General features: G+C 41.5%; 1 protein-coding gene across 5 annotated transcripts in view; it reads right to left on the reverse strand.

The window, feature by feature from the left end:
- Positions 1-223: 223 nt before the first annotated feature.
- CLHC1 (clathrin heavy chain linker domain containing 1) overlaps positions 224-23,932 on the reverse strand; it is a 31,201-nt gene continuing 7,492 nt past the window's right edge. For all 5 annotated transcript variants that reach the window (XM_075925502.2, XM_006122123.5, XM_075925499.2 and 2 more), the window contains exons 4-12: positions 23,504-23,634; positions 21,047-21,248; positions 19,980-20,095; positions 18,596-18,680; positions 16,735-16,841; positions 14,131-14,305; positions 9,790-9,992; positions 1,612-1,791; positions 224-519 (exon numbers count right to left, since the gene is read on the reverse strand). In XM_075925502.2, the coding sequence (XP_075781617.1) occupies positions 317-519; positions 1,612-1,791; positions 9,790-9,992; positions 14,131-14,305; positions 16,735-16,841; positions 18,596-18,680; positions 19,980-20,095; positions 21,047-21,248; positions 23,504-23,634 (1,402 nt within the window). In that variant the 3' untranslated portion in view covers positions 224-316. The remainder of the gene's footprint in view (positions 520-1,611; positions 1,792-9,789; positions 9,993-14,130; positions 14,306-16,734; positions 16,842-18,595; positions 18,681-19,979; positions 20,096-21,046; positions 21,249-23,503; positions 23,635-23,932) is intronic.

A 23,932-nucleotide genomic window follows, 5' to 3' on the forward strand; every position in this document is an offset into this window, starting at 1 on the left:
CAAAAAAGCAAAGAAACTGAAACATAAAAGATGGACCAAAAACAAAAACACAACCTGGGACGTGAACACACTGTTCAAACAAGAAAATATATAAACATATTTTCACAGTATTCATCAACTAAATAGGTCAAGTTTGTTCCATACTGAAAATAGCTTCCTTATTAACACACATATGTAGTAAAAGAGGCTACTAAATTATGTTTAATGACAAAAAGAACTCTCACTCTTTTTAAATGATCAGTCTTTACTATAATTCATACAAACAACTAAAACCATTCTTAAGCTGAATGCTGTTAGAGCTCCCTCAGCTGTTTTATTACAAGAAAACATGTTCCATTATCTTTGCATCATCATCATCATCAGATGGAGAAATATGAAACACTCCTTTCTGTGAGGTAAGGATCGAGATGATATCCTGAGACAATTTTTCACGTTTATTTTCTGCACATGTATCTGCAATCTTCTTCCAACCTTCCAAAGTACAGACAGAGTCATTTAAAATAACTTGTTCCAGAGCATCTGATGAAGAAAAAAATAGAATGTAGTGGCAAGTATTTTCCCTCAGTCAGTTTCTGCTTTGCTCATATTAAGCAAAGAACGGAAAGGGGCATGATTTTAAGGGATAATATGACTTCAGATCAATAATTCTTTTTCCAGTTGGATAAACTTTAAGGCCAGGGACCAAATAAAGAGATAACTGATCAAAAATCCATCAGTAAAGTAATGTCTATTTATAAAGATTAAAAGCCATATCCTCTCACAGCACTCACAATCATTAATAACAAACTAAAGACTGGAGAATTTATGGCCCAATTCTGCTTTTTTTCTTTTAAGTTAACAAATGTTTTGCTGTTGACTTCAGTGGGGGGTAGGGTAAGGCCATTAGTTAGGAGTAATCATCACTGCAACTAGAAAAACCAAATGTGCCAAGTTATCAAGTTATATGACCAAGAAAGTTCATTTACTCTAGAGGAAAGCACAGGAGCTTGCAGTGGACTCTACCACAACTGGGTTTTGCTCAATCTTGTATTTAAATACAAGATTGAGCAAGGCAGGCTTTAGAAGATGAAAAAAGTAATTTTTTTTTATCTCAAAGGGAGTCCCATGAGTAGTGAGATTGCAGAATTGGGCCCATTACAAACAGAAGGTATGAAGTAATTTTAATTACTCTCCAGTATAAATCAAGGGTAAGAGGAGGCATAATTTATAGATTCGGATTTCTTTTTTTGTAAAGTGTCAATGGTCATGATACAAAGGGAAAAGATTAACTATATGTTGTTAAACTAACTGAATTATATTTAAAAAAACAACAAATAGTCTGGTAGCACTTTAAAGGCTAACAAAACATGTCGATGGCATCATGAGCTTTCGTGGGCACAGCCCACTTCTTCAGATTACTATTTATTGTTTTTTAAAATTTATCCTGTACAGACTAATTCAGCTACCCCCTGAAGCTTCTAAATTATATTTGTTAGTACAATTAAATGACTGTGACCTCTAACTTTGTTTTTATTAATTTTATTGCTATGGAACAGCTCAGAGAAATTGAGAAATGTGACATTTTCATGACTTCACTATAAATGTCTGTTCATTACATTTTACTGTACTTACTCTTCTCACCCATGTCTACTTCCTCTAACAGTTGCAAACCACGTTGTTTATGATCAGTATCAATGAGTGAGAGGATAGTAGCTCCAAGGGATAATAATGCTGGTTTCCCCTTCCACTCTCGAGTGAGACAATGAATTAGCTCTTTACTAGGACAGTTTTTCAGCAGAAACAAATAATCATCTGAAAACATACAAAGACATACATTTATGAGTGTTCACACACACAAAATCATGGTAGCTTCAATTCTGATCTCAATGACCACTGTAAATTAGGAAAGTAAGCAGCTAGTTGACCACCCAATAAGCATACGCTTATTGGGTAGTCAAGTAGTCACTCGATTAGTCATGCCCTCTCCCCCAGCTGTTCTGGATTCTTGGCTGTGTCAGGGCTGCTTTTTCTTCCCCACTGTCCAAAGCAGTCCTAAAATTACCTGCAAGAGGATCATCCCAGTGCAATGGATGCACTGATGCTGTAAAGCTGGCACAACTGCTTCTATACTATCTGCATTCATGGCTGTCAGTGTATGGAACATAGTTGGGGAATGGGGGGTATGGCCAGATCTTCCTTGCAGCTCTACAATCCTTTACTGCCATGATGGCAGCATGAGGTTATTGACAGCTAGTGTAAATCAGAATAGCATGTAGACTGTTCACTCACTGCAGGGAATCAGGCCGAAACAGGCAATTTAAGAATGGGGGAGCTCAAAGATGCCATAAAGCCACCTTTGCAGCCCCCCATACCATAAGCAGTGCTACATACTCCTTGGCTGCAGTGGACAATCAAGATCTATATACCCAGTATGTGATATAGTCATTATGCTGTTCATTTCTTTGGCTAACAAAATCAGACAGGACAAAATAATTGGAGGGTCCATCTACATCTTGTTTACAAAGTAATAATTCTGAAGCTAAAGGATCCATGCTTCCAGAATAAAGAAAAATCAATTTTAACTTTCAAATTATAGGGATGTAAAATCCTGTTTAATTGGTTAACCGGTTCAACATGCTGTTTAAACAGTTAATCATTTAAAGGTGGTGGTGTGGTTTGGGGGGGGGGGGTTGCTCCAGACCAACTGGAGCGGCCTTCCACCCATCACTGGGCAGTAGTAAACTCCCCCCTTCCCTTTGCCACAGGCTGGGGCTTCACTGACTAGTGTGGAGCAGCCTCTGTCCACGGCAGGCCCTCCCCGAGGCTGGAGTAGCTCCCTGCCCACAGCAGGCGGGGAGCTGCTTCAGCCCCCACTGGTTAACCTTAACTAGTAAGCATCACTTGTTATGGGTTAGACTTATTGGTTAAACATTAACATCCCTAAGAAGCACTAATACAGAATATAATTATATACCTCTATTTTAGGCTAGTTCCTTGACATTTTCATTCTATGGAACAACTTACAAAAGAGTAATCACATCCCAGTTATTAATCACAGTCCCTTCACAAGCCTATCCCTCACCTTTCCTACAGCATTCACTCTCTCTCCTGAATGTGCCCATAGAATATATTTTGAGGATCAGTGCTCTGCAACACTGCACTCTCATAGGGGCATAAATATGGATCAATATTGTTGCCTGTCATCATCCATGAGCGATACTCAACTCAAAAATAGCAAACAGGATTTTATCTGTATTAGCCACAATAAATGTGTTTATTCAAGACAAAAGAGATAGAGCAAATATATATGCATACCTGATGTTGAAGGAAAATCTATTTTAATGTAATACACTGGCAAAATTATTGACAAGATTAGCATTATCTTGAGTTTTTGGCAACTGTCAACTTGAACTTCTACAACTAACATTTTAAAATATATCAACATTTTCATTAGTTTTCACACAAAAGTCAGCATTTTTGATCATTCAGAATGTATTTCCACTCTTCTTTCATCCTCATGCCTTTCCCACCCATTTGCTTTACACAGAGGATGAATATCCCACTATAAAGTCATGTGAAAGCTACATTGGAGTCACACTATAGAACTTTCCCATGTATTTTTCAAAAAACTTAGTATCTGGATTACACAGGGGCAAAATGATTTTTGAAAAAAAATCCAGATACATAGCTAGTGAAAATCAACATACTTTCATTTATGTTTGGACACAGACTGGCTAACCTTGTGAGGAGGGCTTTAAACTAGATTTGTCGGGGGCAGGTGAGCAAAGCCCACAGGTAAGTGCTGAATGTGCGGGACTGGGAGATGGGTTGGAAATGGGAGGGACTACAGCCTATAATGGCAAGGAGAAAGGAGGGTCAGGGCACAACAGGGAGGCAAGATCAAATCAGTATCTTAGATGCCTATATACAAATGCAAGAAGTATGGGTAATAAGCAGGAAGAACTGGAATTGCTAACCAATAAATACAACTATGATATCATTGGTATTACAGAAACCTGGTGGGATGGGACGCATGATTGGAATGGAAGGGTACGGCTTGCTCAGGAAGGACAGACAGGGAAAAAAGGGAGGAGGGGTTGCCTTGTATATTAAAAATGTGCACACTTGGACTGAAGTGGAGATGAACGTAGGAGATAGCTGTGTAGAGAGTCTCTGGGTTAAGCTAAAAGGGGTAAAAAACGAGGGTGATATCATGCTAGGAGTCTACTACAGGCCACCTAGCCAGGTGGAAGAGGCCTTTTTTAAACAATTAACAAAACTATCCAAAGCCCAAGATTTGGTGGTGATGGGGGACTTCAACTATCCAGACATATGTTGGGAAACTAACACAGCGAGGCACAGGCTATTCAATAAGTTTCTGGACTGCATTGGAGACAACTTTCTGTTTCAGAAGGTTGAAAAAGCTACCAGAGGAGAAGCTGTTCTGGATTTGGTTTTAACAAATAGGGAGGAACTAGTTGAGAACTTGAAAGTGGAAGACAGTATAGGGGACAGTGATCACGAAATAATAGAGTTCATGATCTTAAGGAAAGGTAGAAGGGAGACCAGCAGAATTGAGGTTATGGATTTCAGGAAGGCAGATTTTGATAAGCTCAGAGAACTTGTAGGTAAGGTACCATGGGAAGCAAGACTGAAGGGAAAAACAACTGAGGAGAGTTGGAAGTATTTCAAAGGGACGTTGTTAAGGGCACAAAAGCAAACAATTCCGCTGTGTAGGAGAGATAGAAAATATGGCAAAAGACCAGCTTGGCTTAACAAGGAGATCTTGCATGATCTCAAAATAAAAAAGGAGTCATATAAAAAATGGAAACTAGGACAACTAACAAAGGATGAATATAGGCAAGCAACACGGGAATGCAGGGGCAAGATTAGAAAGGCAAAGGCACAAAATGAGATCAAACTAGCTACAGGCATAAAGGGAAACAAGAAGACCTTTTATAAATACATTAAAAGCAAGAGGAAGACCAAGAACAGGGTAGGCCCACTGCTTAGTGAGGAGGGAGAAGCAGTAACAGGGAACTTGGAAATGGCGGAGATGCTCAATGACTTCTTTGTTTCGGTCTTCACCGAGAAGTCTGGAGGTGTGCCTAACGTAGTGAATACAAGCAGAGAGAGGGTAAGTTTAGAAGATAGGATACACAAAGAACAAGTTATAAATCACTTAGGAAAGTTAGATGTCAGCAAGTCACTAGGTCCTGATGAAATGCATCCCAGGATACTCAAGGAGCTGATAGAGGAGGTATCTGAGCCTTTAGCTATGATCTTTGAAAAATCATGGCAGACAGGGGAGATTCCAGAAGACTGGAAAAGGGCATATATTGTGCCCATCTATAAAAAGGGGAATAAGAACAACCCAGGAAACTACAGACCGGTCAGTTTAACGTCTGTCCCAGGGAAGATAATGGAGCAGGTAATTAAGGAAATCATATGCAAACACTTGGAAGGTAATAAAGTGATAGGGAATAGCCAGCATGGGTTTGTGAAGAACAAGTCATGCCAAACTAATCTGATAGCTTTCTTTGATAAGATAACGAGCCTTGTGGATAAGGGAGAAGCGGTGGATGTTATATACCTAGACTTTAGTAAGGCATTTGATACGGTCTCGCATGATATTCTTATTGATAAACTAGGCAAATATAACTTAGATAGGGCCACGATAAGGTGGGTGCATAATTGGCTGGATAACCGTAGTCAGAGAGTTGTTGTTAACGGTTCTAAATCCTGCTGGAAAGGGATAACAAGTGGAGTTCCTCAAGGGTCTGTTTTGGGACCCGTACTGTTCAATATCTTCATCAACGATGTAGATTTTGGGATAGAGAGTACGCTTATTAAGTTTGCAGATGATACCAAACTGGGTGGGGTTGCAACTTCTTTGGAGGATAGGGACATAATTCAAAATGACCTTAGCAAGTTAGAGAAATGGTCAGAGGTAAACAGGATGAGGTTTAATAAAGAGAAATGCAAAGTGCTCCACTTAGGAAGGAACAATCAGTTCCATACATACAAGATGGGAAGCGACTGTCTAGGAAGGAGCATGGCGGAAAGGGATCTAGGGGTCATAGTGGACCACAAGTTGAATATGAGTCAACAGTGTGATGCTGTTGCAAAAAAAGCAAATATGATTCTAGGTTGTATCAACAGGTGTGTTGTAAGCAAAACTCGTGAAGTCATTCTGCCGCTCTACTCTGCACTAGTTAGGCCTCAGCTGGTGTACTGTGTCCAGTTCTGGGCGCCACATTTCAAGAAAGATGTGGAGAAATTGGAAAGGGTACAGAGAAGAGCGACAAGAATGATTAAAGGTTTAGAGAACATGACCTATGAAGCCAGGCTTCATGAACTGGGCTTGTTTAGTTTGGAAAAAAGAAGATTAAGGGGGGACATGATAGCGGTTTTCAAATATCTAAAAGGGTGTCACAAGGAGGAAGGCGAAAATTTGTTCCTCTTGGTTTCTGAGGACAGGACAAGGAGTAATGGGCTTAAAGTGCAGCAGGGGAGGTTTAGATTGGACATTAGGAAAAAATTCCTAACTGTCAGGGTGGTCAAATATTGGAATAAATTGCCAAGGGAGGTGGTGGAATCTCCCTCTCTGGAGATATTTAAGAACAGGTTAGATAGACATCTGTCAGGGATGGTGTAGACGGAGCTTGATCCTGCCTTGAGGGTGGGGGGCTGGACTCGATGACCTCTCGAGGTCCCTTCCAGTCCTATTATTCTATGATTCTATGATTCCATGTTAGTGGAGCTATCCTGATTTATACCAGCTGAGAATTTGGAATATAAGTAAAGGTAAATGCAGCAAATGTACATCTAAATAGGCATGCAACTGCATGTGCTTTCAAAACAAAGCCATAAGGAAATGTGAATAAATGAAAGCAGAAATATACAGAATGAAAACCTGGCTTCACTGGCAAAACCCTTGTTGACTTCATTGGGGCCAGGATTTCACCTCTGTAGGCATAGGACATGATTATCTAGTTGTGTGTTCAACTGTGCTTTCCATCATAGCAGACCAAGTAGCTTCACTTCAAAACTTAGGCCCTAACCCTGCTAACACTTAAGCATATATTTAGTTGTACTCATTCTATGTGCCTAAGAGCTAAGAATCAGGACTTCAGTCAGTGTATTTGGATGCAGAATTAATCTGATTATGGTCTCACAAAAGACAAAAGTACTTACTTCTAAAATATAGTTATCTAATATGCTGAGCTGTAGTTGTTCTTCAATATTAGACCCATCTTCCTAGCATGAGAGCAGTGAGAAGTTTTTGTTGTTGTTTAATTGCTCAGTATTGGCTCCAGCGCAGAGCTTCCAAATTGGAAATATATGTAATTTGGAAATATTAAAAAGATTCTAGAAGCCTCACCTCAGATGGGTAGCAGTTGTGGGTTGATCTATTACATCTTTTAAGTATTAATAAGAATAATTATTACAGCTAAGTTATTTTCTCAAGTTGTAAGCTGCAACAGATCCTTACTCACAGGAATATTGGCCTTGATATTTTGGTCTTGGAAAGGATTCAGAAAAGGGAAACTAAAATGATTAGGGGTTTGGAACAGGTCCCATATGAAGAGAGGTTAAAGCGACTGGGACTTTTCAGTTTAGAAAAGAGGAGACTGGGGGGGATATGATAGAGCTATATAAAATCTTGAGTGGTGTGCAGAGGGCGGATAAAGAAAAGTTAGTTATTAGTTCCCATAATAGAAGAACTAGAGGACACCAAATGAAATTAATGGGTAGCAGGTTTAAAACTAATAAAAGAAAGTTCTTCTTCACACAGCGTGTAGTCAACCTGTGGAACTCCTTGCCAGAGGAGGCTGTGAAGGCTAGGACTATAAAAGAGTTTAAAGAGAATAATTTCATGGAGGTTAGGTCCATAAAAGGCTATTAGCCAGGGGATAAAATGGTGTCCCTTGCCTTTGTTTGTCAGAGGCTGGAGAAGGATGGCAGGAGACAAATCGCTTGATCATTGTCTTCGGTCCACCCTCTCTGGGGCACTTGGTGCTGGCCACCGTCGGCAGACAGGTTACTGGGTTAGATGGACCTTTGGTCTGACCCCATACGGCCGGCCGTTCTTATGATTCTAATGGGGATGTCTTTATAAAAATACTACATAATATGGGAGTATAAATGTATAGATATATACACACACACATAAAAAGTTGGGAGTGATGACAAGAGTGCACAAGAAATAAAATACTTACTGAGAAATGTAAATAATTACTAGCAGACAAATCCAAAAATAAATTGCAAAGGCAGTTAGTTCATTAAAACATTCCTAGTTTGACCAATATTCCTTAGGCTTTAAAAGACCTTGAAGTTGCAGGTCTGTTATGCAATGACAATGCCAGATGCAGTCAGACACTTTTCAATATGTTTCTTTTGGAGACCGCAGATTCTAATATATTTGTGTCAAAAGAAACAAAAATTAAGGACATTTTAAGATTTGTTAAACCTAAGGGACATTTTTATGTCAAACTCACTACATTCTATGTCAAGTTTGGAGAGAAGAGTCTTGCCAAGACAAAGGTTGAGGTGGGGGAAAACTTCTATCAGAACGATTAAAGCAGATTCTGACAGTTATAGATATAAGAACGGCCATACTGGGTCAGACCAATAGTCCGTCTAGCCCAGTATCCTGTCTGCTGACAATGGCCAATATCAGATGCCCCAAAGGCATCTGATTCTGCTGAGGGCCTGATTCTGCATTGCAGCTTGTTTATGGAGCATAAAAAAAGTGCCATTGTGATTTGCCAGGGTTTTATAACCCTAAGAACTCATTGGACAGTTATCTCAGTTGCTGGTATCATATTTAAATTATTTCTTTGTAGCATCTAGTTATCAGATTAATTAATCTATGATTAAACTATACCTGAGCCAAACCAGATTTTTAGATTTTGAAACTGTAAGCTATGGAGTTCACTATCAGTTGCACTAGTCTCTAGGCCAGGTCAATGGGGAGTTACTAAAGCACCATTATCTGAAAAAATTCTCTATTTCCAACTGACCTAGTCAGTTTAATGGCTTTAGGGAAACACTACTAGTTACTTATATTATTTACATATTTAGTGGCATCTTGAGAAACAAATGCTGCTTCTATTACCACAGTGTTTCTCCAAGTGGTCTGCGGACCCACTCTAAGAAAACTGCTACCAGACCGCTCTGGTTTGTTTACTTACTGGCTGCACAGCCACAGAGCCTCACGGCACCCTTGCCGTGGTACACAAATTCTGAAATGGCACCCTTGCCAGTGGTACACAAATATTGGACTTAAGTGCCTAACTGACCCTTTATGTGCTCAAGTCCTGCCTTCGAAATCTAGCTCATCGTAATGTCAATGAGGTCATTCTGGATTTCCATTGATGATGTCACTGAAGGCAGAATTTGACCATTTGTATCTATAACAGCATCATTGCAGTTCATGGTCTGCAGCCAATGGGAGCCACGGGAAGCAGCATGAGAGTCATGATGCTTCCCAAAGCTCCCCTTGGCTGCAAACGCTGAACCACAGCCAAAAGGAGCTGCAAGGCTCCATGGCTGCGGAGCCAGTAAGTAACAAACCGGAGTGGTCCAGTAACAGTTTTCTTAGAGTAGGTCCATGGATCGCTTTGAGAAACATTGCATTAGAGTCAATGAGAAGAGAATTGGATTTTCAGTGTGAATTTTAAAATGTATCATTCAAAAATGTAGTCTAAAATGCCACATGATGATAAAATTTAATTTTTTAATCCTGAGATAAACATTTGGTAGAAAAATGATGACCGACAATATAAGGAATACTCTGTGATTTACCTAAGGAGAGGTGTTTGAATTGCTGTATATAATCCATTGTTCCACAAATTTGGCCCTGTTTACACAAGCAGAGAGCAGCTTTCTTGTGCACGCCACACTGATTATAGGCAATGTGAGCCAAAGCCAAACACTTCGACTTGTTGAATGGTTCCACCTCCCCATACTCATAAATCACATCCCCTGCTGCTTCACAAAATGTCAGCCTGAAGAAAACAAGATAACAAAACAAACCAGATTGTTATTAGTGTGTTTTCATAACTCTGGAACACTTCAGAATCAGTTACAGTAGAATTGGATTGTATGTGAAAGGACCAGACTTTCCTTTAGCTCTTATGTCCCTCTGCATTTGTTTCCCATTTTGCTTTCAAATCAGGTTCCTTCTTTCTTCCCCTTCCCTGTGCTTAGGCCACAACAGGCAAAGTACTAATATCTAATAATAAAGCACTTCAGGGTATATGACAGGCTGAGATATCTTTACTAGCTTTGTAGTTTTAGTAAAAGTATGTGTAGGTGGACAGGAGGCCTACATCCAAGAGTTGGTTTGACATTTCAACATGACAACATAATTTCTAGTGTCCTACTGACTTAATGACTACAATTCTAATAATAAAATAGGTTGTAATGACTCTTTTAGAAAGTGTAGTGCATGTGGTAGGATAACTCAGAGAAATGGTTCAGGGAAGTGGGTCTAGACACAGATTAGATATGGATTTTGGGTTCAAAGACAAAATACAGACTAGGCTTTGAGAAATATTGCAAGCTAATCTCACATGGCTTCAGCCCCAATTTGCAGAATTCTAATTAGATCAATGCCATGTTGAATGGCAGAAATCTCCAACATGGTTCTTGTGGGATTTCTACAATTCTAAGATGCATGTGAAATGGATTTGGAAAATAGGTTCCTTCCAGTTTAAGATCTGATCAGAAAATCAAAACTAGAGAGACAGTTTTAAAGATTCAAATTTGAATACTTCTAAACCCCACAAATGAAATACAGAGGTGGAGGCTAGCTCTGAGTTTCCAGTTCACGTCTGTCTCTTGAAGTAACTCTACTAAATACTGTATAGACCAGGAGTCGGCAATCTTTTCAAACCAAAGAGCCAAACTACATCAAAATTCAGAACAAGTGGTCAACAAAGAGCCATATAATACTCATTTGCATGACTGTAAATACAGGCAGTCCCCGGGTTACGTGGATCCGACTTATGTCGGATCCCTATTTACGAACGGGGTGAGAGAACCCCGCGGCGAGAAAAGCTGCTCCACGGCGAGAAAAGCCGCTCCGTGTCTCCCTGGTCTGCTGGGGGAGACTCCCCATCAGACCAGGGAGACGTGGAGCAAAGCCGTGGAGGACGCGGGCGGCGGGACTGCGGCGCGTCTGGGCAGTCCCACCGCCCGCGTCCTCCGCGGCGAGAAAAGCCGCTCCGCATCTCCCTGGTCTGCTAGGGGGGGCGCGCAGCTAGTGTGCGCCCCCTTCTGCCCCAGCAGACCAGGCTTTTCTCGCCGACGCCTGGGGTAGAGCAGCTGGGGGGCAGCCGGGTTGGTCCCACAGCGCCGAGGTGCAGCGCTACTGGACCAACCCAGCAGCACCCCAGCTGCTCTGCCCCAGGCGTCCCCAAGTCAGCCGCTGCTGAAACTGATCAGCGGCTGACTACAGGAAGCCCGAGGCAGAGCTGCTCTGCCCCGGGCTTCCTGGAATCAGCCGCTGATCAGTTTCAGCAGCAGCTGACTTGGGGACGCCTGGGGTAGAGCAGCTGGGGTGCTGCCGGGTTGGTTCCCACAGCGCCGAGGTGCAGCGCTGCGGGGACCTATCCGGCAGCGCCCCAGCTGCTCTGTCCCAGGTGTCCAGATTCAGCCACTGTTGAAACTGATCAGCAGCTGATTCCAGGAAGCCCGGGGCAGAGCAGCTCTGCCTCGGGCTTCCTGTAGTCAGCCGCTGGTCAGTTTCAGCAGCGGCTGACTTGGGAACACCTGAGGCAGAGCAGCTGGGGTGCTGCCAGGTTGGTCCAGCAGCGCCGAGGAGCGGCGCTGCGGAACCAACACAGCAGCACCCCAGCTGCTCTTCCCCAGGCGTGTCCAATTCAGCCGCTGTTGGTCAGTTTCAACAGCGGCTGAATCTGGACACCAGTTCCAACTTACATACAAATTCAACTTAAGAACAAACCTACAGTCCCTATCTTGTACGTAACCCGGGGACTGCCTGTATACAACTTAAAATTAATGATAATTGACATTAATAATTGCAGTAATGAAACATTGTGCTCACAGACTTACTTTAATGGTACTTCTGTTACTGCATCTTTTTGCACATTTCTTTGAAGTTTACATCATAGCTGGTCAAATCCAGCTTCGTGCATGCATTCAGGCTGTCTTCTGTCAATATTATAATGGGGACTGGGAATGTGGTGGTGCAGGAGTTTGGATTGGAGCGTATGAGGGGCTCATGGCAGAGGCGTTGGCTGTATGATGGGCTCAGGGAATAGTTTTGAGGTGTGTGAGTGATGCAGGAGTCTTATGGCAGGAGACTGGGGATGTCGGGGTGCAGGAATATGGGGATGTGGAGATAAGAGGGTTCAGGGTAGGGGATTCAGGTGTACGATGGGTTCAGGGCTAGGGTATGCAGGAGTGTTATGATGCTGCAGCCAGATGGAGGCTGGGCCCCAATTGGGGGCTTGCTGGCCAGGCTTCATTTTTAAATAAAGTAAAATAATATATCCAACACAAAAGGTTTCAACATTGTCTTAATTTATGGGTGGGGAATCTTTTTTGATTAGGGGCCACTGTCCCACAGAAAAATCAGCTGGGGACCACACAAATGAGAAGCAAAAAAACCCCAACGTGTCCAGAAACCTCCAGCCCTCATTCATGTGCCCCCAAGCTGAAGCACCTCACTCCCCAAGTACTCCAGCTTCATGGGGAGGGGAGAGAAGGGCAGGGAGGACTGAGATTCAAGGCTCCAGAACAGTTAACTCTTCTGAGGTTCCAGGATTAGTAGATTCTGGGGTGAGGCCAAAAATGATGGGTACAGTGTGCGGGACAGCTGAAAGTAAGTTGGATAGGGATGGTGGTGCAGAATCTGAGTGGGAGATAGGGTGCAGAAGCAAACTGGGAATAGGTGTCTGGCCAATGGGGAAAAGGCAGGAGTGGGATACAGGTCGGTGTCTGGCCAGGGTGCAGTTGGGTGCAGGAGCAAACTGGGAATAGGTGTCTGGCCAATGGGGAAAAGGCAGGAGTGGGATACAGGTCGGTGTATGGCCAGGGTGCAGTTGGGTGTCTGGCCAGAGGTCCGGATTGTGACCTAGGGCAGGGGACTGCAGTGCAGTATCTGGGAGGGGGGCAGAGGGTTTGGGTTATGTGGGGTAAGGAGGGGGAGGCAGAGGGCTGGGGAAGGGAGGGACTGGAGTTACAGAGGCAGCCTCTGGCTTGGAACACTTATCAGTGAGATTTGCAGCTCAGCCCATTTCTCTAGCAGGAGCCTCCCCTGCCCTCACACAGGCTGCCTGGCCATGTGCTCAGTGACTAAGAGCCTGAGGGGAGGGGGACTGATGCTTCCCGTATTTCCTGTTCTTGAAACAGGTAGCTTCCATTGGCCAGAACCAGCGAATGGGGCACCATTCCCCACGCCCTTGGCCGCTCACGGTGTGTGGAAAACAAAGGGCCTCACAGCTGCTTTTCTGTGCAATGTGCGGGGGCAGGACAAGCAGGGGAGGCTGCCTGGGGGCTCCCTGCTTGGCCCAGGCCTGCTTTAGTGCCAGTGCAGGCTGCCTGCTGCAGGGGGAGCAGAGCGGGGCTGGGCTCCAGCTTCAAGAGAGCCATATCTGTGATCCATAGGTTGCTGGCCCCTGGTATAAATGCTACTGCTATTATAGAAACAGTCACATATAAGAGTAAAAACAAACCCTTGAGCTTTTCCAATAACTGCAGGTTTCTATTTTTTTAAAATGGTATCACAGCAAAACTCTGTCTCACAATCCGGTTTTTATTTAACTTTTTACCAGAATATAGGAAAAAAGGGGTCTGAAACAAAATTCTGGTCTGCTGCAATCTAACAGAGACTAATATGAAATGTTTCATTTTGCAAACATAGCTTTTCATGCTGTTCATTTGTCTTGGTTTATACAATGGTGAGTTTAAGAAATGGAATCAAAGAAATAAATCTGTTAGATTGCCATTTTGTCATATCAATATTTGCATGATTCTAATTTACAAGAAAGGGGGAGTGTTTTTTTCTTTTTTTAGTAGGCAAGGTCTGCCTGATCACTTAGGAAAAGCATGCATGAAACTTTCAGAGGGGAAGGGCACATACCTATATGAATCCAAGTACACTAGAGGCCTACTTACCTTTGCTGTGTGACCCAGTGCATAACTAGATTTAACTGTTTTTCAGACAATGCACATTTCATTGCTTCCAGAGTCATAGATGCACTCAGAGGGTGTCTAACTGCAGCACTTGAGGTTATGAGGGCCTCAAAATATCGCAGCAAAGGGAGAGTCATTCCTTTAACAGCACCAAGAGCTAGGAGGAGAAAATGAAAAGTCACTGAGCAAAATAGTTTGCAATAGCTTCTTCTTCTTTTTTTTTTTTTTTCTGATAGCCCCAAAATCCACTGGACAAATCAGAGCTGAAAGCTCAATCCTGCAAGGTGCTGAACCATTAATGCCACCATGCTAGTCAATGAAGGCTGAGGTTGCTCAGCACAGAAGATGGCAGGCACATCACAGGATTTTTGCCCTTATCTGTGCACACCTGAAAGGGCAAATTTTCAATAATAAAATGTGCGCATTTAAACCACTGAGGCTACATGGAGTTGTCAAATGAAATGTCTGCATATCCTGTTGAAAATACACCTCCTAGTAGTAAGGCTACAGATAGCTTACAGAGGATGTCAGTTTTATAGTAAACAGTAAATATAACTTTAACTGTTTCCTTGCTTTGATCTTTTTTATTTATATATTGTTGCTTATTATTTGTATTGAGATAGCACCAGTCATAATTGTGCACTGTTCTACGAGGCACAGAAAGACTCAAACTATGTTCCCAAAGATTTATATCTAAGGTCCCAATCCTGCAAACACATATGCATTCACTTAACTCTGCTCACTGCTACTGACGCATGTAATGCTATGGAACACATTTTTCAGTAAGTATGTAAATTTTAGCCAGAGAAAAAGCCCTAATATAGATTTTACTAATTTGTAATCCAGATTCTGAATGTTAGTTCAAAATAGTTCTTTTGTACTTCTTTACTTTTGGTCTTTAACAATTCCCTATAAAGTGAAAAGAGGAGGAAGAAAATGTTCTTTACAAAGTTCAGCCAATGCAGGGGAAAGACTAAGTGGCAACTGCTGCACCACTGACCCCAGTAATGCCTACTACAGGCAGTCCCTGGGTTACGTATGAGATAGGGACTGTAGGTTTGTTCTTAAGTTGAATTTGTAAGTAAGTCGGAACTGGTACATATTGTAGGGGAAACTCTAGCCAAACATTTCTCCAGAGCTCAGTTTTATTCTCCCACACCTCACTTCCCTTAGCCCTTTATTCTCAAGCTGAGGGGTCTGCTGAGAAAAGCCGCTCTGCGTCTCCCTGGTCTGCTGGGGGGGTGCTAGCTTCGCGTCTCCCTGGTCTGCTGGGGGGGGGGGCGCTAGCTTCGCGTCTCCCTGGTCTACTGGGGGGAAGCAGCTAGTGCGGGGTTGCCTCACCCCGTTTGTAAGTAGGGATCCGATGTAAGCCGGATCCATGTAACCCGGGGACTGCCTGTATATATGTTGTGTCCTGAAATTGAAAGGAAAACAGAGGACTAAAAGCAGCCAAAGAATACATCTGCATTTATCTCAGGCTTGTAAACAGCATTTCTGATCATTAATGGACTGATAATGATCTATATATCAGACCTTAATTAGAAGCTAAATGGAACACTGCCAGGTGATTCAAGCAACTTTTCTAGCTAATGCATAGGGCATGCAGGGTCAGATTTTCAAAATCAGATGTGCACAAACATGCTTATATATTTGCATACACTTAATTTATAAGTGTAAATAAGACCAATTAAGTACGAGCTTTGACAACTTCAAACTAGACCTTAAGATCACTATTGAGCTGCACCACATAGGAAGGAAGGTTAGTTTTAATCAAACTTTATGCCTCCTCAGATTCTCAGCCTGACCAATGACTAAAATGGCCACCAGCATAACATAGAGAAGTCTAATGACTAATCTACATTTTGCAGTGGCCATGAACTGAGTGGAGCTCTCTGTGTTCTGAGCTGTCCCATCACCCAGAGCCTGCTCTGGCACATCCCTTACACAGAGAAGGAAGAGTAAGTGGCAGAGTCAGCAATGCTGTCTGTATGCCACTCAAGGATTCCTTTGTGCATGGAGAATCCAGTTGTCTGGCCCCTTTGCATTGCCTCAGTGCAAAGTGACCACACACAGCACCAAGGATCTATTGTCTCAGTCTGCCCTGCAATAAGAGATCTGTGACACAGCTGTGGCTGGCCCAGGTCAGCTGACTGCTGCAGTACTATAAAATTGCAATGTAGATGTTCAGGCTGAGACTGGAACCCTGGCTCTGAGACCTGTGAAGGGAATGGATCTCAAAGCCTATGTTCCAACCTGAGCATGAATGTCTACACTGCATTAGCCTTGTAGCACAGCCCCTGCAAGCCTGTCAGCTGATCTGGGCTTTTGAGACTTTGTGCCACAGATTTTTTAATCCCAACGTAGATGTACCCTTAGGTTGATTTTATTTTTAGTTTGAAATGTTAAATGTAAAGTCCAAACATACATAAATAATTCATGTTTGTCCTCTCAAGACTTCTTTCAAAGTGAATTAACAGCCAAATTCTCAGTGGGTGTAAGACAGTGTCACACTATCTGAATCAATAGTACTGTCAATTTATACCAACTGAGCATTGATCAATAGTATTTCCCATCTAAATTCCATACCCTTAAATTTCATCATGGTTTCTTCATTGCGTAGAATTCCTCTAGGACAGTTTGCAGCATAAATAGCTGCAGCCTCATATTGACCATATGAAAATAATTCATTGAATCTAGGACAAAAGGAGGAAAATAATGTAATATAGCACTAGAACAAAAATTAAAAAGAAATAATCAGTTGATGATGTGGTGAACTAGTCAAGGAGAAATTCCAGAAAGTCTAGAATCAAATGTCAAAGACAGGGGCAATACCATAACTTTAATACAATTTTTTTTTAAATCTAGAACTTCTGTATGAAAGCATATCTAGTGACAATAAGTGGCATTCTGAGTGGGTCTCAGTTTCCAAAATTACTTTTTCCTAGGCTTCTTCTTTTAGTACAGATAATCAGTATAGCTAATGTGGACTACTGCCTAGCAACTTACACACAGTCCACAGTGATTTTCAGGAAGCATATCATCAAAGAAAGCTGACCAAAGGAAAGGAGGCTTGTCAGGCATTTAAACAAGGAAATCAGGTTGCATAACAAACAACACCCGCTAGCAAGAAAATGCCCTGGGGTTAGATTCTGCCCAGCCTCTGTATTGGCTCATGAGAGAGGCAAGAAGTTTCCCTTTTATGCTAAGACTGGCTAGAATCCTGCTGGATATTGTCATCCCTGATCCCCCCCTAGGGCTCCTTTGTTCATAAGATAGCAGGCAAGAAGGACAGGGGAGGCTGATGCCATGATTTCCACACTGGTTTCTATCACTAGCTGGGCATGGAGGACAGCGTACATTGTATTTGCTCAGTGGGTGGCCAAGTTGCTGCCATGGCATGTGCTCCAAGCCAGAATTCCTCCTCAGAGCTCCATCTACTACATGATCTTTCTCTGCACCCCTTTCAGTGTACTCAAAAGAAGCAGAGGTGCAATCTAGTTCCAGATTACTCTATTAAGGAAAACTAAATGTAGACTCAGAGTTCAGTTATCTGAATTCAGAGCCTGTAAAAATAAAATGATTAATCCCCTGAAATGTCCTAACTAAAATTGACTATACTATTGTCATTGTCACCTACAGACTGTGTCAGATTTTCTTCTGAAAGATTGATTTTTGCACTGCTGTTAATAAATATCAACCTCCAGAAAGAAGCTGTTGCAGTTAGATTTCAATTAATGTTATATTTATGATGATTTGGGAGGGACTGCTATAATGGAATACAGCTTTTCAGCTCATGGAACAAACTAGTGCCAAATCTAAGATATGCTGATAGCACCCGGAAGTGGTTATCATTTAATGGCTGTTTAGCGAACTGTGTGAAATGAGTTTATGATCTTGCTGTTCCCATTTTTAATTTCAGGAGTTTTAAAGGTATTTAGATACTTGAAAATGAAGCACCAAACTCCCAACAGGCACCTTGTACTTTTGAAAATCATGCTAGGTACATATTAGCATCTTTAGGAAAAAATCTAGACCAAGATAATCTCTTCATAGATGTTCATACCACCCCACCTCCACTGCAGGTATCTTTGTTGGCAGTTTTAGCAAAGAGGCCAAGGATGGAATCAGTCATAAAGTACAAACTACCCTTTTAGCTCCAAAGGTGATCTTCTAGGGCAGAGGTGATGCACAAGAACAGAGCAGTGTGGAGAAGCTGTCTTTTTTGCATCTGGTCTATGGATAACCAATTGATATAGTTCCAAAGGGATGTCAGGCTAGTAAGCACATTTACAAACACCAGAAATTCACAAAAAGAAGAAAATAGTGCTCTTTTTACAAGACCTTAATTGCTCTGGAGGAACTGCATTAAACATAACATCATATCTAAACTCTGTAATGCTATAAACTGTTTACACAGAGTAGAATAGAAGAATTACATTTTATTTACCTTTCAATGTATTCAAGCAAATCTTCAGCCTCTTTACTCTTGTTGGGGTCATGTTCAAATATATTAGAAATGCTAAAGATGGCAGCTGAAAGTTAGACATATCAATGGGAGGTAAATGTGTTATTATTTCAGGCAAAACCAGCATTAACAATGCAAGAGAATACATTCTGATCCACAAAATGTGGATTTTAAGAAAGGTGGATTTGTAATTTTAACCAGGCTCTTTCACATTAGTAAGCAAGAAAGGGACCTTAAATAAACTAATGCATTTTTATGCGTTGCTGAGACTGATGTAGTCTCCCATAAATGGAAATGAAACGAGGGAACATTTTCAACCATGCAGGTAAGTTCTAAGAAAACATTTCTCTATATCCCCAGGTAACTCTAAGGCTGCCAGAGATTAGGAATGAGAGGTGACACCGTAAGGACCAAATTCTATTAACTGAAATACAGTTCCACCAGAAACCAATGCAGCTGCACAGAATATTAGTCAGGGCAGAATTTTGACCCTTAGCTCAGACAAAAGCAGAGACCACACTTAAAGTTCCAATTAGCATGCTAATTGAACATACACAGGGACAGATTCTGATTTGTAACTCCACTGAATTCAGTGCACATATAAACAGGGGTGTAAATGGGAGCAAAATTTTACACACAATCTCAAAGAAGAGGCAGATAGAGGAATATAAGAGGTAGTTTCCCTTACTGGTTTACACCAATACAGATTGAGAACTACAAGTAAGATTCAATTTGATGCCAAGCACACCAATGCATTGTATTCATGTAGTACCTGAGATGCAGTGTTTGGAGTGTGCTTAATGATCTTAAAAAGATTTAACATGTCAGAAGGCCTAAGGCAATTGGTCTAGAAGACATTATAAAGATCTTTCACCATCTCTACTTCACCTGACTAAATAATCTAGATGATCTGAAGTACTAGCAGTAGGAAACGTGACCGGAAAAATGGTCAGGGTAACTCATGAGAAGTGAAGGTTGTATAAACCACCCCAGGACATCTTACTGTCATCTTACTGTAATAAAATAATCAGAGACCAAATTCATCCCTGTATAATTCCAGTGAATATTTTCCTTTTATCAGATTTCTGAGCAAAAATCTTAGTTCTCTAAATGATCCACAGATGCATCATCATGCACTGAGGAAATGGATGACCCAAGATCATTACAGATGGAATTTGGACACCTAATTCTTTTAAGACCCTTTGAAAATCCCATCCCACATTTTAAAAACAATAAAAGATTTTCAGTATAAGATGCCATGGCTCCACTGATATCAAGGGAAATAGATAAATTTACATATACTGAATATATGGTCGCATATTCTCCAGGAATCATAATATTGTCCTTCTATTTGTACTTCTTTTACCTTTTACAGCTTCCTTTTTTTCCATTGCTTGAGAGAGGACTTCTTGCAAGGAGGTGCTCTTGTCAGATTTTGCCCACGCAGACACAGCATTTGCAACCAATGTAATTCTATTATAACTGTAAAGAGTTAAAGAGGAAATTTAATTTTGCATTAGGTTCAGTGTAACTCCAGCTTAAAGAAGTTTCCTATGAACGATCATTGTGTTCAAGCTAACTCTTAACTTCAAGGCTCTACAAAGCTCCATCCTACCTATATACCTCATTCTAACCTCTCCTCTCCCTTCATCCAAGCCTCCTTCCCCAACTGCTTCCCTTTTATCTTCCAACTTTCACCTTGGTGCTTTCTTCTTTGCTGCCCCTTACAAATGGGAGTCCTTGTCTGTCCTGAAGTAAAAGGTACCATCTTGTTTAAAACTCTTCTGATAATTCATCTCTTCCAAGCATCAGTAATCCACCAAACATGGGAACACTGTCATATTTACGTCATTAAAAGCTCCGTACCAATTTGTATTGAAAGCTCCTTCACATCACTAGCATACTAAGAGTTGGATATATCTTGATCCCAGCAAGCTGCACTCAGCTTAAGGAACCTTTCATCTCCCACAATCTCGGAGCACATGAAAGACAAAACTGCCAATTGCGCAACTTAAATCACTTAAGGGCTAATTTAGATTATACCAGTTAGAGCAGTCCCCTCAGCACCACTTGGCCAGCAGGGGATCTTCATCAGCTGTCATCCACTATCCAAGTATTTCCCCTACATCCAGGAAATCCTTGGATGCCAGTTTGAGGCAGCTCTATGTCTTTTGAACAATGGACAAAGCAGGACTTGACCCTCTAGCCACATTGCATTATTTGTCTGTTGACTTTATGCTCCTTGGGGCAAGGACTATGTCTTTCCATGTATTTTGCAAAGTACTGAGCACAATTACAGAGATCAGTAAATGATCAAATATTAACAATATCAATATTAACAATTACTAATGTACCAAAGCTAAATCTACATGACAGACGTAGAGAATACCAACAACATAAAAACAAGATAAATTTAGGGATAAACACTTGTACCTAAGTCTGAGTTTCTCATTCTCTGCCTCTGCCTTATCTCGTAGTTCCAATGAGCGCTTGAGTTCTTGCTCTAGACCAGCCTTGCTCTCCAGAGGGATGTATTTTGATATCATATCAGATTTCAGTTCCCTCACTCTTCTTTCTAGCTGAGCAAGGTGTCTAGAAAGAGTATCTAAGCTGAGAGATTCTTCTACAGTCAGACCTATTGAAGAAGGAAATTACTTTCATAAGCTCTTGATTGTTAAAAAACAGGAAATGTACACAAAAATTGTGGGACATGTAATTTGCTAGGGTTCTTTAGCCTGAAAATCAACTCTGAATAAAAGGAAGATGACAGAGTCTTAGAGATAGTCATAGGAGCTGCAAAGTTCAGATCTTATCTAATAACTGAAAAAAATGCATAGAAGATTATAAAAGTTAATGGTTCAATGATATTCCACAGCTCTAAATGAATCTGCTAGTTTTTGGTGTAAAGTTCCAGCAATGAGGACTTACAAACAAATGTACAAATGCTGTGTTATATAGTAGATGTGTACACCTAGCTATTTAGATTCCATTTGTTAAATATTGACCAAACATTACCGGCCAGATTGTGACCATCTTCTGGGTAACGTGAAAGAAAGATGTGAGGAGACTTCTGCCCTGGCACTGCCACACATGAGTTAGTCAAAACCAATATTTGTGCTCAGTGGGGGAATTGATCTCTGCTCTATGACCCCTCTGACCTGGCTGCTCTGACTCCAAAGTGGGGATGGAACAGATCTAAGCTCCCCATCCTAAGAATCAACCCTTCAGAGCAAAGAGGTTTGTGCAGCAGCCCCAGAGATGGCTCTGTAACCCCTTGCAGAAGGTCCTGACACAACGAACATCCTCACATAATGCAGGAGCAAACATTGACAGAAGGAGGGAGGAAGAATGTTGAGGGTTTTCTGCACTCTTACAATTACCAATAGGGTCTATTGCAGCAGTGGCCAGTTAAAACAGACCTCAGTGATGCCCCAGGTTGCACAAAAGGGTTTAACTGGCTCCCAGTTCTCCAGAATCAAAGAGGCAAACACCATCTCTCTTCTGTTCCTTGCCTAGGCATGAAGCTAGCCTAGTGAGTTCAATGACTACATGATATGAGCCCTTCTAGATGTGCCAAAAAAGGTAGTGGGGTGAAGTAGAGCCATGGCCTTGCCTCTTTCCCCTACACAAGCCAGCAGAGCTGGGCTGGCTGGATGTGAAATGAAACATGTGCTGTCTGAAGTTCTGTAACAGTTAGGACACTCCCATGACAACTAAAGAGCTCTGAAAGATGTTATGCCTCCCTGAGGCCAGCAAGACTCCATACTAGGGATGTCAGATATTGGTTAAGAATGGCCATACTGGGTCAGACCAAAAGTCCATCTAGCCATGGGTGGCCCTAGACTAGCTGCCAGCAACTGGAACCCTATGCGAACCATGCAATTAGCGCCCCCACCTCCAAACCCCTCAATGATATTGTGCCACCATTTGGCTCCCCATTTAACTTGGTGCCTTACGCAACCGCCTAGTTCGCCTATATGGATGGGCTGCCCCTGCATCTAGCCCAGTATCCTGTCTGCCGAGTGGCCAATGTCAGATGCCCCAGAGGGAGGGAACACATCAGGTAATCATCACATGATCCCTTTCCTGTCATCCATTTCCAGACAAACAGAGGCTAGGGACACCATTCCTACCCATCCTGGCTAACAGATTATTGGAGGTTAGGTCCATCAATGGCTATGTAGCTCTTTTCTAATCCCTGTTAAAGTCCTAGTCTTCACAATATCCTCTGGCAAGGAGTATCACAGATTTACTGTGCGCTGAGTGAAGAAAAACTTCCTTCCATTTTAAACCTGTTGCCTATTAATTTCATTTGGTGATCCCTAGTTCTTATATTATGGGAATAAGTAAATAACTTTTCCTTATTCACTTTTTCCATAGCAGTCATGATTTTATAGACCTCTATCATATCTCCCCTTAGTCTTTTCTTTTTTAAACTAAGAAGTCAAAGTCCTTTTAATCTCTCTTCATATGGGACCCGTTCCAAACCCCTAATAATTTTTGTTGCCCTTTTCTAAACCTTTTCCAATGTCAGTAAATCTTTTTTCAGATGAGGCAACATCTGTAAGCAGTATTCAAGATGTGGGCATACCATGGTTTTATATAGAGGCAATAAGATATTTTCTGTCTTATTCTCTATCCCTTTTTTAATGATTCCTAACATTCCATTTGCTTTTTTGACTGCCACTACACACTGAGTGGATGTTTTCAGGTTATTGAATAGTCAAATAAGAGCATTAATTCCTATTGGTTACTCAACAATTCTATAGTTCCCAGGGGTGGGACATGATCCAGTGCCTTATAAGGTCAATGCAGCCTGTATGTATATATGGCTTCTCTTAAGCTTCAACACAAAAGAAATGCTCAAACTAACAAAATATTGGTCTTTACCTGGTATAGGCTTAGCAGCATTTATGTTTTTTCTTGGAATCAAAGGTTCTGTAGTAGGCACTTTTTTAATATTTCTTATTTTCAATATCAGATTTTGAATTCTAGTAGAATTTCTTTCAATAACGTTTATCCTGCAAAAAAAAGAAAAAAAGACTCCTGATTTTCTTTTCTACACCTTAGAATCCTAGACTATCAGGGCAATGAGATGCTATACTAAGCTTGTCACAATACTATTCAGTCATTGTCAGTTATTTGCATTCCCTAACATGCCCTTTTGATTCTGTTTGTGGCTAGAGGCATGCACCTTCTGATAATTTTACCACATATATGCAATTACATGATGCCTATAAAGTACAAGACAGTAAGGAAAGCCACACAGTAGATGGAAGGAAAGTGAATTCTTTCTGTTTTATACCTCTCAAATTAAAC

This window comes from Pelodiscus sinensis, chromosome 3 (genome assembly GCF_052426305.1).
Source record: "Pelodiscus sinensis isolate ZL-2025 chromosome 3, ASM5242630v1, whole genome shotgun sequence".
Lineage (NCBI taxonomy): Eukaryota > Metazoa > Chordata > Testudines > Trionychidae > Pelodiscus > Pelodiscus sinensis.